Source organism: Monodelphis domestica, chromosome 7 (genome assembly GCF_027887165.1).
Source record: "Monodelphis domestica isolate mMonDom1 chromosome 7, mMonDom1.pri, whole genome shotgun sequence".
In the NCBI taxonomy this organism is placed as follows: Eukaryota; Metazoa; Chordata; class Mammalia; order Didelphimorphia; family Didelphidae; genus Monodelphis; species Monodelphis domestica.
In genome coordinates, this window is record NC_077233.1 from 134,090,703 (window position 1) to 134,109,564 (window position 18,862).

The 18,862-nt window shown below is 38.0% G+C and overlaps 1 protein-coding gene across 1 annotated transcript in view; it reads left to right on the forward strand.

The window, feature by feature from the left end:
• Nucleotides 1-18,862, forward strand: part of IL4R (interleukin 4 receptor) — a 63,916-nt gene that overhangs the window by 12,493 nt on the left and 32,561 nt on the right. The window contains exon 2 of the mRNA XM_007499486.2: nucleotides 18,445-18,551. Within this exon, the coding sequence (XP_007499548.1) occupies nucleotides 18,479-18,551 (73 nt within the window). The 5' untranslated portion in view covers nucleotides 18,445-18,478. The remainder of the gene's footprint in view (nucleotides 1-18,444; nucleotides 18,552-18,862) is intronic.

The window sequence follows — 18,862 nt, forward strand, 5'->3', positions numbered from 1 at the left end:
GATGTAGCATAAAGTGAACAGAACCAGGAGAACAATAGCAACAGTAGCATAAAGAAAAGTGGCATCGGAAAATTTAGGAAATCTGCAACACTATAACCAATCACAATCCCAAAGGATGTAGGATGAAACAAGCCACCCACTTCCAGATAGGAAGATGATGAACTCATGGTGAATGAATGAAACTTATGGGGGGGGGTGTTTTTGTTTTTAAATTTTGGACATGGCCCTTGGAGGAATTTGTTTTTTTTTACTACATGTGACTGTAATGGGTCTTGTTTTTCTTGCTTTCTCATTGGAAATGGAGGTAGTAGGTGAAGAAGGAGGGAGAGAATTTGAACCTGAAAAATAGATTTAAAATAAAATGAAAACAGGGTTTTCTCCCACTGCAGTCATCCCAGAATTGGAGCTAGAACTAGGAGCTAGAGTTTATGACTCAGGAGTTGTGGGTTCTATTAATCCTCCTAGGATTTCGTTATCTTAGTTTATCTTTGAATCTCTTTTTGGGCTGAATAGATGACAAATATTTTATCTTGGTGTATTTAAACATAGACAGGTTTACATGACCACCAAGGTCCACTAGATTGTTGTGGTGTTAAAAACAAAATTGAAGCTGTTTTTTCAAGAAACTAAGGTTCTGGGAGGCATTGAGTTGAAGATATTTAGAGCTGCAAGGACCCTAAAAACCATCTAGTTCCATTAGATACCATATAATGCAATTCTTCATTTTATAGATAAAGAAACTGAGACTCAAGAAGGGGAAGTTTGGCATTTGGCCAAAGCTATAATAAATAGCAGAACCAAGATTCAAGTCCAGGCATCCTAGCTCTCATTTCATCCATCTTAAAAAAAAAAAAGAAGCAAAACGACTTCAAACACATTTACATAAATATATATATATATTACAGTTGTCCCTTGCTATATCATAATTCACTTATCATGGCTTTACTGTATTATGGATTAAAAATATATTTTTTATTCTGTATCATTGAGTTTCTGCTATATCACGGGATTTTGTGGATGGATACCATATTATACACAATGGAAATGGCAGTACACCACTACCGCTTGCATAAGTTTGCCAATGTGAGATTGTACAATCTATTGACTGATGGAATGAAAGGTGACCAACCACAGCACTGTGTTCTGTATCCTGGGTGCAGATTGGCTCAGTGACTCTAGCATCGGTCTGTTTGCTCTCCCGCACTGTGTCCATATGTTCAGCATCTCTCCTTATTCACTTCACATCAACGACTGACCGCTGTGTGTAGTGTTGTTCTATGGTGGTGTGTTTTTGTGAAGTTTTTGTAAAAGTCTGAATTTCTTTCAAGCCCTGTGCCACCCAAATCTTCTGCACCTTCTAAGGCTTCTGGCAGTGAACCTAAGCACCAGAGAAAAATGTTTACCATCAAAGAATAATAAATAAATATAACACTGCTACTTCATGGATTTTCACCTATCACATAACTTCTGTGATAGGTGAGGGGTCACTGTATTTATATATTTGTATATATACACACATATACATAAGCATACATGTGTTAATTCTATACATATGCATTGTCATACATGTATATGTGTGATAGGCATGTATAGTGCTTCATATTTACAAAACATTTTATGTACATGTATGATATTTGATCTTGATGAAAGTATATGCATATATACTTGATCTCAGTGGATTTACTTAAGAATCTTGTGAGATAGTATAAATCTTATAATCCTATTTTATAGAGAAGGAAACTGAGACCTAGAAAAAAATGACTTGTCTAAGATCATTCAGACTAGGAACCAGAACCCAGATTTAACAACTTCTAGTCTTTCATGTATACCACATTGCTACTACAAAAAGAGAAGTTGATTGACTTGGATGAAATCACATTTTCTAAGCTGTTTACTAGATCTAGAAATATAGTGCACAGTTGTTAAAAAGCCATATTGCCCTTCCTAACTGTGTGACCCTGGGCAAGTCACTTAATCTCCATTGCCTAGCTCTTCTTGCTATTCTACCTTGGGACCAATACACAGTATCAAGTCCAAGATGGAAGGTAAGGGTATAAAAGAAAAGTCATACTGCCTAATCTATTCACTAATTAATGCATTCCTCTTTCTCGTTATTCATTCATCCAATTATAGAATTTTTTTGTTGTTCTTATTGTTTGGTTGTGTCTGACTCTCCAGGACCCCATTTTTTCCTGGCAAAGATACTGGAATGGTTTGCCATTTCCTTCCCTGTTCCTTTTATAGATGAGAACCCAAGATAAACAGGGTTAAATGACTTGCCTAGAATCACATAGCAGTCAGTGTCAGAAGCCAGATTTGAATTCATTAAGTTGCAACTCCCTGACTCCAAGTCCAGTGCTCTATGCACTGTATCATCTAGCTACCCTGTAGAATCTTAGCACTGAGGAAATAACCTCAGATCAATCTAGTTCTACTTCTTTGACTGAGAACCATTTCTTCTCCCCCCTCCCCCAAAACCCCAACCCTTCCAATGAGTGGTCATCCAGCCTTTGTTAGAAAGCAAAAGAAACATCTGTTATTCCTGGAGTCAGACCATTCCACTAAGTAAATATCAAATAACTGAAGGAGAGAAGGTGTGTAAAGTACTTTTGGAACCATAAAATCCTGTGTTGAAGTAAGTCATCATTATTATAGTTATTTACATATAATTGCGTGTCTGTCTGATAGTGACTCACCAGGTGACAAAGATATAGGACAGGACCTCTGTACTGAAAGATCTTATGGTCTTGTGGAGGGATAAGTAACATAACTATAATAGAAGGGTGTTGCCATGTCCTTTGAGGACACAGCAGGTACTGTGAGAATTGGGAAGAGTATATACTATCTCCACAGCCAATAATCCCTTCTATTCATCCTCTAAGTCTTGCAGCGTAAATAATAGTAGGGTAAGTTCCTAGGGAAATAGGCATCTCTTTCTCCCTCTCTAAAATAAAGGGATTCAGGATCACAGACAATACAGAATTGGAAAGGAACTGAGAAGCCACCAAGTCTAGTTCATTCCTGACCAAGAGTCCTGTCTTCTACAGTTCCTCTGCTTGAAGACCTCCAAGCGATCAGGGAGCCATGACCTCCTAAAAAAAGCACATTCCAAGAGCAGTTAGGTGATTGAGAGCCAGGCCTAGAGATAGGAAGTCTTGGGTTCAAATCTGATCTCAGATATTTCCTGGCTGTGTGACCCTAGACAAGTCACTTAACTCTCATTGCCTAGCCCTTACTGCTCTGATGCCTTGGAACCAATACACGGTTTCAATTCTAAGATGGAAGGTAAGGGTTTTTTTTTTTTGGGGGGGGGAACATATTTCACTTTTAGGGCACCTTCACTACTGATATCAAATCCAGATTTTCCGTAGTGTAACTGCCACATGTGGCTCCTAGTTCTGCCTGATGGGGTCAAGCAGAACTGCAATCAAAGGTGACATTCTTCCCTTTTCTTCCCTTATCACTCCCTTCACATGAAAGCCTGTGAGAAATGTATCATTTGCTAGTAAGACTCCAATAAGTCATAGAATCACAGAATTTGAGAGTTGGAAGAGTTCAGCTGCCACTTGGTTCAACATATAAATGAAAGGTATTCCCACCATTACATATCTAGCTTCTGCTTGGAGAACTAACTCCAAGGAATGGGAATCCACTGCTCTTGAGGCATCCTGTTCTACTTTTGGACAGTTTTCATTGTTTGAAGCTTTTCCTGATATCTACCTCTTTGAAACTTTGACCCAAAACTCTTGGTTCAAAACTCTCTGAGACCAAGCAGAATAGATCTAAATCTTCCTTTACATGACACTCCTTTATAATATTTGAAGCCAGCATTCACATCCCCTTTGAGTCTTCTATTCTCCAGGCTTAACACATATAGTTCTTCCTTTAATGGACCCTTTTATGCATCCTGGTTGTCCTCTTCTAGACAATATCGAATTTATCATTGTCCTTAAGCTATGGTACCCAGAATTGAACACAATATTCCAGATGAAGGCTGACCAGGGTAGAATATGGTGAGAACTCATGGTTCCCTATTTGTGGAAATTATGCCTTTTAAGTTTATTTAAAAAAATGTTAAACCCTTACCTTTCATCTTAGAATCAATACTGTGTATTGGTACCAAAGCTGAAGAGCAGTAAGGGCTAGGCAATGGGGATTAAGTGACTTGCCCAGGGTCACATAGCTGGGAAGTGTCTGAGGTCAGATTTAACCCAGGACCTCCCATCTCTAAGCCTGGATCTCAATCCACTGAGCCACCAGCTACTCTCAACTATGCCCTTTTAAAGCAGCCAAAGCTAGCAGTAAGTTTTGAGTTGCTCCATCACAACTCTGAGTCATATTGAGTTTGTGATCCACTAAAGCTCCCAGATCTTTTTCAGAATCGCTGCTGACTAACCATGCTTCTCTAATCTTCTATACAGGAAGTTAATATTTTATTTCTAAGCACAAGATTTTGCATTTATCCCTATTTAATCTCATTTTAATAGAATCATCTCACATGATCAGACCTGTCAAGATCTTTTTGAATACTAACTCTTGTCGTCCATTGTATTAGCTATCCTTTCCAGCTTTGTGTCAACAACAGATTTGATGAATATGATATTTATGCCCCTATTCAAGCCTCTGATGAAAATGTTTAATGGCTCAGGGCCAAACACAGATGAATAGAATCCTCTGCTGGGAACATACTATTCATTGGCACTGAACTGTGAGCTACTTTTGTGAGTCGGGCTACCTAACTAGTTATGAATCCCTCCAATTACATATTTTATTCAATATTTTGCAATCCTCTTCACAAAAGTAATATGAGAAAATTTAAGAACATCCTAGCTAAAATCCAGTTAAATCCACAGCATGGACACAAGTGAACAATAACAAATGTCACTAGTTTAACAAACCTTCCATAAAAGGGAAGGAGGTTAGTGTGGCATGATCTGTTCTTGAAGCTGTGCTGACTCTTTTTAATCACTTTTCCCTTTCTAGATGTTTACTAGTCATCTCTTAATGATCTCTTCTAGAATGCTCTCCCCCATTAAAGTCAAGCTTGCTCTTCTATATTTTGCAGACTCTGTTTTCTTCCCTTTTTAAAAAATGGAAATGGGACAAGTAGGAGGTATAGTAGATAGAGAATTAGGTCTGGAATTAAGAAGACCTGAGTTCAAATGTGACTCAAACACTTATTAGCTATGTGACTCTAGCCAAGCTACTTAACCTTTTATATGCCTCAATTTCCTCATCTATAAAATGGGAATACAGACCTAGTAGAATGACCAAAAGTCATGCATTCTTTTATAGCACTTTAGGCATAGTTCCAAATTGCCATCCAAAATGGTTGAATTAATTCCACCAGTAATGCATTAGTATTCCAATTTTGCCACATTCCCTCCAACATTTATTATTTTCCTTTACTGTCATATTGGCCAGTCTTCTAGGTATGTTGTAGTACCTCAGAGTTGTTTTAATTTGCATTTCTCTAATAAAGAGGGATTTTGAAATTTTTTTAATATGATTATTGATAGGTTTGATTTCTTCATCTGAAAACTGCCTATTCATTTCCTTTGATCATTTATCAGTTGGGGAATGATTTGGTTTCTTATAAATTTGATTTAGTTCTTTATATATTTGAGAAATTGGACTTCTAGCAGAGAAATTTGTTATAAGCATTTTCCCCAGTTTGTTGCTTCCTTTCTAATCATGGTTGCATTGGTTTTGTTTGTACAAAAACTTTTTTATTTAATATAATCACAATTATTCATTTTATATCTTGCAATCTTCTTGTTTGGTTTTAAATTCTTCCCTTTTCCATAGATCTGACAGATAAACTCTTCTACATTCACCTAATTTACTTATAATATCACTTTTTATGTTTAAATCATATGCCCATTTTGACATCATCTTGGTACAGGTTGGGAAATATTGATCTAAATCCAATTTTTGCCATAATGTTTTCCAATTTTCCCAGCAGTTTTGTCAAATAGTGGTTTCTTATCCCAAAGCTGAGGTCTTTGGGTTTATCAAACACTAGCTCATTGAGATCATTTATCCCTAGTCTATTTCATTGATCCACCCTTTTATCTCTTAGCCAGTAACAGATTGTTTTGATGATTACTGCTTCATAGTGTAGTTTAAGATATGATACTGTGAGGCTACCATTCTTCACATTTTTTTCATTAGTTCCCTTCATATTCTTGACCTTTTGTTCTTCCATATGAATTTTGTTTTTATTTTTTCTAGTTCTACAAAATAGATTTTTGATAGTTTGAAAGGAATAGCACTGAATAAGTAAATTAATTTAGGTAGGACTGTCATTTTTATTATATTAGCTCATCCTACACATGAACAATGAATGTTTTTCCAATTGTTTAGTTCTAATTTTATTTGTGTGAAAAGTGTTTTGAAATTGTGTTCATACAATTCCTATGTTTGTCTTGGCAGATAGATTTCTAAGTATTTTATATTGTCTAGGGTGATTTTAAATGGAATTTCTCTTTCTAATTCTTGCTGCTGGGATGTGTTGGAAATATGCGGAAATGCTGCTGATTTATGTGGGTTTATTTTGTATTCTGCAACTTTAAGTTATTTCAGCTAGCTTTTTAGTTGATTCTCTAGGATTCATCATATATACCATCATATCATCTGCAAAGAGTGATAGTTTAGTTTCCTTAGTGCCTACTTTAAATCCTCTAATTTCTTTTTCTTCTCTAATTGCTGTTGCTAGCATTTCTAGTACAATATTAAATAATAGAAGTGATGATGGGCATCCTTGATTCACTCCTAATCGTATTGAGAAGACTTCTAACTTATCCCCATTGCAGACAATACTTGCTAATGGTCTTAAATAAATACTACTTATTATTTTGAGGAAAGGCCCTTTTATTCCTATGCTTTCTACCTCTAGCATTTTCAATAGGAATGGGTGTGGTAGTTTATCAAAGGTTTTTTCTGTATCTATTGAGCTAATCATGTGATTTCTGTTAGTTTGGTTGTTGATATGGTCAATTGTATGGATGATTTTCCTAATATTAAACCAGCCTTGCATTCTTGGTGTAAATAGTGAATAATCCTTGTAATATATTGCTGTAGTCTCTTTGCTGGTTTTTAAGATTTTTGTATCTGTGTTCGTTAAGGAGATTGGTCTGTAATTTTTGTTTCTTCACCTTCTGAAGGATAAAATGGTTGCTAAGACAAAAACAAAAAGATGTTAACGGTTGTCCTTTTAGAATGAACACTAGCAAATCCCTGGATAATTGAAGTTACTCCATTACTCCTACATCATGCCCCTGTTCCAGCTTGGGATCTATTGCCCAAACTCATCTATTTCTTTTTTCTGTCCAGATGGTCCCCAATGTACCCCAATGACCAAGTCTCTTCTCTTTGTTTAAGTGCTTATAGGAGGTGAACCAGCCCCTGCTATCTAATTTGGAGCTGGACTTTGTACAACACATATAGGAGATCCTAGCTGTAAGGCAGATAGAAAAGCCTAATTGTCTTCAGAGGGCAGTAACAAAGTAAAATGAATCTTTTTTTAGTGTCCTGTTGAGTGATTAAACTGTACTTGTTGAGCCATTTGCTTTAGCGAAGAGAATTTTGTTTAACAATTAGCAAGGCTGGTGGTCTAGACATTCATCCAAATGCTCTCCATCATGCTTCTCTCTCCAGTTTCAGGATTTCCTCCTATGAGTGATCCTTCTTGATACACAATGCTACCCCACCTCTACTTTTGCCTTTCCCATTTCTTCTGAATAAGGTATATCCACCCAGTGTCATAGTACAGTCATGGGTTCAATCCCACCAAGTCTCCATGATATCAGTGAACTCAAATTTGCTTTCTTATGTTGAGACTTCTAATTCCTCTCACATGGCATTGATGCAGAGACATCTGGGGCCTGGGACCTCAGTTATCTCCCCTGTAAAATGACAACAATAATACAATATGCTTCCTATCTCACAGTGTTTTATAAACCTGAAAATGCTAGAAAAATGTGAATTATGATGTCCCCAATTCATCCACATACTTTTTTCCTCTCCTACTTTGATGGAAGTTTGAAATTTGCCTCTATGGTAAACACTAAGTAGAGCCTTTCAATATTTTCCTTCTGTTCACCAAGATTAGATTTTTTTAAAAATTACTATCTTCTGTAGGCTCCATTTTGAAATCAGGCGTTCACACTTTTAAACAATTAAGTTAACAAACTGTTCTTTTCCAATTCAATTCTCTAGACCTTTATTAAGCACTTTTCCTCCAGACCTTACTTTTTCTGTAAGGCCATTTCTCTCCATCCATTCTGGGCTTCTCCTGTCCATGCTCTACACTTCTACAGTTTGAGCCAAAATGAATAGATGTGGAATGGTAGTGGGATCACCAATGGCCTTACCCTGGTCCAACTTGAGCTTCTCTTTTACACTTGAGGTTAGAAGTTTTAAAACCACAGTAGAAGAGGAGGTTCCTTTAGGGTGTACCGGAGGGGGTCTTCAAAAGACTCACAGGGATCCCATCAGTGAAAAGAGCTCAGAATCTGGAGGAGTTTGAATCCCCATCCCCCCCACTCAGTGCTTGCTTGACCCTGGACCATTCATTTAGCCTCTCTCCATCCCAATTTCCTTCTTTTATAAAATGAGGAGTTTGGGTTGTCTAAATCTTGAAGGTTCCTTTTCCAGCTCTAAGAGTCTAGCCCTGGGTCATGAGGACAATCTAGCTATCACTACATACTTCTTAATACAATTCCACTGGCTCGAGGAGTAGGCTCTCTCCTGGGCTTATTTCCAGAAAGGAAGAGATCCAAGATCACAGTAGAATTTGCTTTGCTTTCTTCCCTGAAAGCAGATGGTGATGGGGGTGGAGACGGGGGTGAGGGCTGGCCTCTTCTCCTCGTAGCTTCATGAGTTTCTGTGGGTGGACCCATGCCAAATATGTCTATGTTTCTTGGAATACCAGTTACACAGTACTGTTGCTCATCACAGTTCTGGTAAGCCACCTTTCCCCCTCCCCAGGAATGAACTTTTGTAACCAAGCCATCCCTGCCAGCCTCCGGGGCACAAATGATTCACTGTGGCCCCCAGAGCAGCAAACTCTGGTAAGTCAGTGAAATAGGTTGTTTCCAGTGACTGATCACACTCCTGCCCCCATCTCTCTGAGCTCTCTCATCTCTGCTGCTGCCACTCACTCTTCCTATCTCACTTTTACTTTAATGTGGAAAGTTACAAGAGCCACAGGTTCTCCCCTGAAAATAAAACAAAAAATAAAACTTTGGTGCCAGTAAGGCTTGCAGACTTAAATCTGAGTTCTGAAAGCAGGCTCATCTGCACGTCTTCCTATTGCATCCCTCCTAGCTTTGAGGTATATAACCAAAGGTGTCCACAGCTGTCCACTTCACTAGGAATTTTTTTAAAGACATTGTTATTGTTATTGTTATTGTTCAGCTGCATCTGACTCATTGTGACAACATTTGAGGTTTTCTTGGCAAAGATACTGGAGTGGTTTGTCATTTCCTTTCCCTGCTCTTTTTACAGATGAGGAAACTGAGGCAAACAGAGGGCAATGATTTTCTCAGGATCACACAGCTAGTAAGTGTCTTGAGGCCAAATTTAAATTCAGGTCTTCTTGACTCCAGACCTGGTACTCTATCCACTTAATCACGTTAAGACTTTTTTTTATCAATAAAATTAGATAAACTAAAATTTAAACTTAACAGCTTTAATTTAAGAAGTACATTAAAAACGAGACACAAAAGCCCATTTTTTTTGGAAATATTAAAGCAGGGGATCTTAACCTCTTTTTGTTTGGTCTGTCTGGGGAAGCCTTTGGGCCTCTTCTCAGAATTCGTACCTTCAAATGCATAAAATAAAATACACAGAATTACAAAGGAAATCTGTTATCACAATATTTGTTAAAACACACAAACAGAAGTGAATGGAGAGCCAAGCCTAGGGATGGGAGGTTCTGCATTCAAATTTGGCCTCAGAGACTTCCTAGCAGTGTGACCCTGAGCAAGACACTTAACTTTCATTGCCTACCACTCTTCCGCCTTGGAATCAATATTGATTCTAAGGTGGAAGATAAGAGTTAAAAAAACAAACAAACAGAATCACAGACTTCAGTTTCAGAATGCTTGCATTAGGAGGTACCTGGCATGCTATGGAACAAACACCCTGTCAAATACATGCCTATGTTCTGTTCATTCATTTGCTCATTTTACAGTTATTTATTAAATGCCTTCTCTGTGCCAAGTACTTTACTAGAAAATGGAGATACAAAGACAACAATAAGACAGTCCCTACCCTAAAGAAGCTTACCTTCTATAAAGGGAAACACATGCAGAAATTAAATACAAAATACATACAAAGTTTAAAAAATGGGAATCTAGGTGGTGCTCATCTGGATTCAGAAAGACTCATCTTCCTGTGATCAAATCTGACTTCAGACATTTAGACATTAGATGTGTGACCCTGGGCAAATCATTTCACTCTGTTTGCCTCAGTTTCTTCATCTATAAAATGGGCTGGAGAAGGAAATGGTAAACCACTCTAATATTTTGCCTCCAATCCCCCCAAAACCCAAATAGGGTTGTGAAGAGTTAGACATAACTGAAAAAGAAAAACAAAAAGAGAAAAAGTCACTTCTCTGGGAAAGCACTAATGAGTGGAAGGGAAGTGGGGTGAAGAATCTCCTGTGGGTTCCACGTGGTATGCAGTAGTTGAACTGAGTTTTGAAAAAAATTAGAAATCAAAGAAGGTGAGATGGAGGGAAGAGGAGGTAGTAAATTCTGGCATGTTATCTATGGAAGATGAAGAGTAGCCCAATTTGAGTGGAAGTAAGAAGGCATGAAGAGGAGTAATGTGTCATAAACCTGGAAAGGTACATTGGAGCTAGACTTTGAAAAACTTGAAAAGGCAAGCGAAAGAGTTTGTATTTTATTGTAATAGAGAGTGACTGGAATTTATTGAGTTGAGGTCAACCTCAATTCAATAAAGATCAGACCTTTTGTCTCAGAAGATAAATTTGATAACTGTATGGAGGATAGGTTGGAGTGGGGAGAGTTTTTTTTTGGGGGGGGGGAGAAAGCTTAGCAAGGGATTGGTTATGAGGAGAGAAGGAAAAGGAGAAATAGATGCTACAACCAATACCCCAAATGCCCCATCCTTCCTCCCTCTTTGCTTAAATTCTTAGGCACTCTTTAAAGTTGGAATCATATACTCTTTCTTTCAGGAAGCCCTCCCCATCTTCCTAACCCAATGACCTTATTCTGTTATATTGATTTTATGCTTTTTTCAGTTGCCATCATCTTCCTTGACTGCCTTCCTTGATTGTAGAGACCATGATTTATCTCATCTTTCCGTCTCCTGCAAGTACTTAGCATAGATTCTGGGTGAAGAAGTCAATTAAGTATTTGTTGAGTTGTGCTGTATTGTGCATGGTACTGAGGTCAGATTTTTGATAGGACTTCAGCTTTTTTGAACCATTTTTAAAAAGTGAGTCTTATCTTTCTCAACTACAGTCAAAGTTTCTTTGCCTTTGGAGATCTCCATGAGCCAACGTGGAAATTAAGCTAGCAGAAGAATGGGGAGGGAGAGAATTATCCATTATCCCTTACTCATTAGGTCTATAGACCTGTGCAGTCTCCAAATCATCTCTGAAAGGATTAAAATGTGGAGGACTAAGATCAGGGCAGACTCCATTAAAACAGCAACAAGCATTTACTAAGGCTAATCATTAAAGAGCTGAAGAAAAGGAGTGAAGTTCCCTTCAAGAATCATAGAATTGTAAGAAATCTCAAGGTAGGTACCCAGACTCAGTTTGAATAGTCCTAGTAGAGTTATCTTTGAGGCCAATCATTCGAGAGCCCATACTTCTGCCTAGGGAAAGTCCTGTTTTGGGATCAGGAAGGTGCTGAGCACTGTGAGGGGTAGGTTCATAGATTCATAGATGTAAAGCTTGAAGGATCCTAGAAGTCATCAGGTCCAACAACCTCATTTTTTTTTTCAGAGGAAAAAAACTGAGTTCCAGAGGTTTAAAGTGAGTTTTTCAAGGTCACAAAGCTAGGAAGCAAATGAGACAGATCAAAGTTAATTCTTTCAATTCTGACTCTAAGTCTAGTATTCTATCTACAACATCATCCAGTTGCCCTGGGGCTCCTTGGCTTAAAGAACAGTCCACTAGTGGTGCAGTGGATAAACCATGTCTTTCAAAGGGTCATGGGATTGAGAGTATATCCTATTTCTCCCAAGTACTGGTGAGGAATGGAATCAATTCCCTCCCCAACCAATCTGTAGTGTCTGTTTTGCTCTTCTCTCCCTCAAAGCCCAATTTTCTGCACCACAGGAAAAAATCATGTCTGTTTAGTGGGGATTCTTAACTAAGGGGTCCCTGAACTTGTTTTTTTATTATTAATTTCTTTTTGTCAATTGCATGTAAGAAAACTGTAGGTGCTCATTTAAAAAAAAAGTTTGGGTTCTAAACTCTCTCCCTCCCTTCCCTTTTGGAAATATGATATAGATATACATGTACAGTCATGCAAAACATTTCCATATCCTTTCTTAGCTTGTTTTTTAAGAAAATGTTTTCTTAACTCTATTTTGACATAATTGATTTATTTTGTAATCCTAAGTGTTTTATTTTATGCATTTAAGGGCATTGTTCTATTAAGAGATCTATAGTTCACCCAGCAGGCAAAAAGTTCCATGAGTAAAAAAGGTTAGGAAATCCCCTATAACATGTGAACTTTTTTTTTGAAAAAGATGTTAACCAAACAAAGAAACTGACAAAGAGTCAATATTGGTGACAGAACAAAGGGACAAGCCCACGGATCAATAAGTGGGAAGAGATAATTAGAGAACTGAAAATCAAAACAACTCTGAAGTACACCTCACACCTAGCAGATTGGCCAATTTGATAGTAAAGGAAAATAATAAATGTTGGAGGGGTTGTGACAAAATTGGGGCACTAATGCATTGTTGGTGGAGTTGTGAATGGATCCAACCATTCTGGAAGGTGATTTGGAATTATATTATTCGTTAGAATGCATGCCCTTTGATCCAGCAATATCACTACTAGGTTTGTACCCCAAAGAGATAATAAAAAAGCATTGTAGAAAAATATTTATAGCTGCACTTTTTGTGGTGGCAAAAAATTTGAAAATGAAGGAGTATCCCTCGATTGGGGTATGGACGAACAAATTGTGGTATATGATGATGATGGAATACTATTGTGTTGTAGGGAATGATGATTTTTATATGAACTGGAAAAATCTCCATAAACTGATGCAGAACCAGGAGAACATTGTACACAGAAAGTGAAACATTGTAGAACAATCAAATTACAGTTGAAAAAATTGAAGCAAACTGAGGTTAGTGACTTGCCCCAGGTCACACAGCTAATAAATATCTGAGGTGGGGTTTGAACTCAGGTCTTCCTGACTCTAGACACAGTTCTCAATCCATTGAACCTTAGCTGCCCCAGGACTAGGTAAATAAATGTCTTGTGAAAAAATTGACTAGCTAGGAAATTCCTTATCTTATTTCCTGAAAGAGGAAAAGCCATTCCCAAGGCATACCTGGGCAGCAGCACTGATAGAGTAGCTTATATTTACTCAATGTTTGAAATCTTATAAAGCACTTCCTTCTATCGAACTAAATTCTGCCTCCTGGTAACTTCCAAATCATCTCTTCTAGTCTTTCCCCTAAAGAACCAACCAGCAAATAGTCTAATCTCTCTTCCAAATATTTGAAGACAAAGATCATAATTCCATTAAAATTTCCCTTATTGTGGAGTCCATGTTGCCAGAGATGTTCCAGGGAAACTTAAGTGTTCATTAACGAGGCCTAGGGGGAGAAGGGTATCAAGTTTGAGAGTTGAGGAGCCTGGGTTCTAGTCCCAGTCCTGTCACTACTAGTAATATGAACATTCTGAATCTCAGTTACCTCATCCTAAAATCAGTGGTTAAATGGGGTTATTCCTTCTCCAACTCCTCCCAAGTCCTCTTTCCACTTCCAAGATTCAATGAGTATAAGTAAGAATGTTGAAGTTCACTCAAGAAAAATTTTACTGACCATCTCCATGAAAATTAAGGAACTTTCTCGACACAGAGCAAACAATAGATTTTTTATTCCTTTTCATAACCCCTAATGGAACCTTGTGTTTTTTGTAAAACATTCCATAAGTTTTCTAATCCATCTGCTTTTTTACTGAGGTTTGCCATCCATCTATCCAAATTGTAGTTGTGCTCATTGTCAATGGAGTCACTAGGCTATAGGCATGCTTCCCCTTACTTGTCTAGAATATGATGACAGATAAGAGATGAAAAGTGGTGATTAGGCATTTATTCCCCACATTGTAGGGTAGTCATTGGTCAGAGCAACTCTTGTTGAATTGTGAGATCAACTCAAAAGATGTTTAGTTTCATATGACTGGAAGAAAACAGAACAGGACTCAGAGTTTGACTATGCCAAAAACTAGACTTGTGACCTTAGATCAATCACTTCTCTTTGAACTTCAGGTTCTCTATCTATAAGAGTACTGGCCTGAAGTCATCTTTTTGAGATCAGATCCAGCCTCAGACACTTACAAGTCACTTAACCCAGCTTGCCTTAGTTCCTCTTCTGTAAAATGAATTGGAGAAGGAAATGGCAAACCATTCCAGTGTTTTTGCCAAGAAAATCCCAAATGAGGTTACAAAGAGTTGGACATGACAAACGACAAGAAGAACAAAATGAGAGAATAGGACTAGAATTGGATTTCAGTCCCAACTCTGGCCTTGACTTTGTGATCTCTGCTTCAGTTTCTCTGGTTACAAAATAGAAATCAAATAATATCATCCCTACTCTGTCATAAGATGTAAATTTAATTAATTTGTCCAAGTATAAATTATAGGAGGTTTTCAGAATAGAATCATAAGGTTTTTGAGCTGAAAGAGATCATGAAGTCAAGATGTCCTAAACCTTCTTATTTTAAAATGCATTTTCTTTTCTTTTAAATATTTTAAAATATTTTGCTTCCCCCAATTATAAAAACAGTTTTTAACATTTGTTTTTCTTTTGTAATTTTGAGTCCTGAATCCTTTCTCTCCTTCCTCCCTTCCCCCTCCTGAGACTGTTGACAATCTGATAATAGATTTTACATGTGAAATTATATGAAATATTTTCCCATATTAATCCTTTTGTCAACAAAAACTAAAAAAAAATGAAGAAAAATGTGAGATATAGCATGCTTTTTGTCCATCAGTTCTGGTGTTTTTTGCCATGAGTCCTTTTGGATTATCTTGGATCATTGTATTGATGAGAATAAAGAAATTATTCAGTTATTCATTATACAATATTACTCTTACTGTGTACAATGTTTTTCTGGTTCTGCTTACTTCACTGTATCACTTTGTATAAGTCTTTCCAGGTTTTTCTGAATACTTCTTGCTCTTCATTTCTTAGTGCACAATAGTATTACATTATAATCATATGCCACAATTTACTCAGCCATTCCTTAATTGATGGGCTCTCCCTCACTTTCTTTGCTAGCAAAGAAAAAGAGCTGATAGAATTGTTTTTGTGCACGTAGGATTTTTTTCTTGTTGTTGTTTATGTCTTTGGATTCCAGACCTGCTAATGGTATTGCTGGGTCAAAGAGTATGTATAGAAAAAAAACCACTTTATTTTTTAGAGGAAGAAACTGAAGTCCCTAGAGGGGACCTGGCAGTAAAAATAATATTGCAAAGATAATAAAGGAAATATCACAGAACAATAAGGGTGGAGACAATGAATGATTTATTGTAAGACTTCTCTTTTAGCAGAAATCCTAACCATTCACCAAGTTTACTTAAGAAGGATATAGGGAGGTTAGGTTATATGGAAAAAAGACCACTGGATTGGGGCATCATGAGACTGGATTCAAGTTCTGGTTCTGACACTGGGCTAGTAATGTAGAGCCAGTCATTTTCTCATTCAGGTCCCAAGTTTCCATATCTGTAAAATAAGGGAGAGAGGGTAAGCTAGTGGGTTCTCAGTTTTGACATCCTCTATTCTAAGGACAGATTGAGAACTCCACCGTTTCACTGAAAGAAAAGGACACTGAAGTCTAGAGATCTTAAATGAGTAACTTTACTCAGTCTCCTAAGTAGTAGGAGGCAGAGCTTGGGTTCAAAGTCAAGTTCTCCAACTCATAATCCTTTGTCCTTTCCACTGCATCTATTACCTCTATTACCTCCCCATTCCAGCATTCTAGTTCAAGGTTTTAAGGTCTTTTCCAGAACAAGCAATGTTTTTAGTTCCATTCAGCAAGTATGTATTTTTCTTTAAAGTTATTATTTTTTATTTTTATATCAAACATTTCTTCACTCTCTCTCCCCTCCCTCTTGGGTAGAGTCATCTTTTATAAAAAGAATGTTTTAAAAGAGGAAGAAAGAAAAAGAGTTTCCACATAACTAGCCATTATATTCAAAGTTTGACTGTTTCACTCCATGCTTCCCCTCCAACTCTGACTCCCACTTCTGCAAATATTGAGAGGAGGATGTTTTCTTCTCTCTCTTCTTTGGGGCCAAGCTGGGTCATTATAATTTCATAACATTCAGTGGTGATCATTTTGTTGGGGTTCTCATTTATATAGCTATAGTCATCATACATATTCTTTTCCTGCCTCTGCTCACTTCACTTTCCATCAGGCTTTCTGTATTTCTCTTTATTCATCAGATTCATTGCTTTTGACTTTCTCCTAAACATTTACTTGCCATCTCAAAATCAGTACAGAGTATTGCGTCCAAGACAGAAGAGCAGTAAGAGCTTGAATGTCTGTGAGGCCGGTTTCACAAGTTTAGAATGAATGCTAGAGAGTGATATGAAATGAGGCTGGGAGGGGAAGTTGGAGCCCAATGACTGGAATCCGAGGTTCTGGATGCAGATCCCAGCTTTGAAATCTAATTACCCATGAAACTTTAAGCATGGGTTCAAATTGTCATGTTTGCCAAAATGACTCCTGAATCTCTCTTTTTCTACCTATCCTATTTATTTCTTTCTGTCTTTTTTTCTACCTATCTACCAATCTCTCTCTCTCTCTCTCTCTCTCTCTCTCTCTCTCTCTCTCTCTCTCTCTCTCTCTCTCTCTCTCTCTCTCTCTCTCTCTTTCTCTCTCTCTCTCTCTTTTGTCCTAGACTTAAATCAACAACTGCTTATGTCATATAAGCATCTCAAATTTAACATGGTCAAATCAGAACTCATTATCTTTCTTTCTCTTTTTTAACCCTCACCTTCCATCTTAAAATCAATACAGAGTATTGGTTCCAAGGCAGAAGAGCAGTAAGGGCTAGGCAACATAGGTTAAGTGACTTGCCCAGGGTCACATAGCTGGGAAGTGTTTGAGGCCAAATTCAAACCCAGGACCTCTTATCTCTAGGCCTGGCTCTAAATCTATTGAGCCACCTATCTACCCGCAGAACTCATTATCTTTTACCAAAATCACATTTGTCTTCCAAACTTCCCTCTTTTTGTCAAGGGCATTACCATCCTCTTAGGTACTCAGGCTTATAATTTGTCATCCTCAATTCCAGGGGTACCTAAGTAGCACAATGGATAAAGTGATGGGCCTGCAGGCAGGAAGACCTGAGTTCAAATTCTACGACAGATACTTAGTATCTTAGACCCTGGGCTAATCACTTAACCTCTATCTGCCTCAGTTTCCTCAACTCTAAAATGGGGATAATAACACCTATACCACAAGGTTATTTTGAAGAACAAATGAGATAATATTTGTAAAGTGCTTAGAACAGCACCTGGCCCATAGGCCCTTATTAAATAAAAAGGCCCTGACCTACCTTACTTTGTGTATCCAATCACTTACTACTACCTCCACAACTCCTCGTTTCTGTTATCTTCTCTCATGCAGCTGCCAGCCTAATTCAAGGCTTCATCCCCTCCCATTTGCCAGTGCCTTCTGATTGAGCTCCCTGACTCATGCTTCTCTCCTATCCAAGGCAGACTCCATATGATTGCCAAAATGGTAGTCATAAGACAGGTCTGATTCCCCACTCATTAAGCTTCAGCGGTTCCCACTTTGTACAGATTTTCCTGTTTAGACATTTAAAGCCTTTCCTAACCCCACTTCAACCTGCCCTTTTGAGCTTATTTATATATTACTTCCCTTTATGTGCTCTGGAGATCTGCCAGCTGACTCCTTCTGCCATTCCTCACACATGACATTCAGTTTTCCTTCTGTGCCTCTACATGAGCTGCTGGTTCCCATGCCTGGAATGCCTTCTTTCCCCATCATTGTCTCTTAGAATCCCCAGAGGCTTCAAAGTACAGCTGAAATTCCACCAACTTTCGTGCTTCCCTCCAACTTCCAGGGCTTCTCCCTCCCATGGCACTTTCTAGCATTACTTTGCATTTATTTGGCTCTGTTGATGATTCAGATCATGGACTTTCCTGGACAATCTTGGTATTAAATGGAATATTGTTTGATCTTGACAGATGCAGATCTGCTAGTTACGTAAAGGAGCATCCCATGGGACAGCCTCTTCCTGCTCCGGTGTGTGCCTGGTGGTGGTGCCTTTTCCTGTGGTGGGCAAGATGTCCCAGTAAGTTGTTAAAATTCCTTAATCCAAGCCAGCATGTCTAAGTTCACAGAACTGGAAGTGACTAGAGATAATTTCCTTCAACTCCCTCATTTGCAAATTAGGAAACTGAAGCCCAGAGATGCTCTTATGATAATGGATCTAGAGCTGGAAGAGATTTTGCAGCCACATAGCCCAATCCCCTCATTTTTACTGATGAGGAAATTGAGACCCCAAATTGGTTAAGTGACTTGTCCAAGGTCCCACAGAGAATGAGTATCCAAGGCAGGATTGGACTTGGGTGTTGCTTACTCTTAAGCTAAGTGTTCAATCCC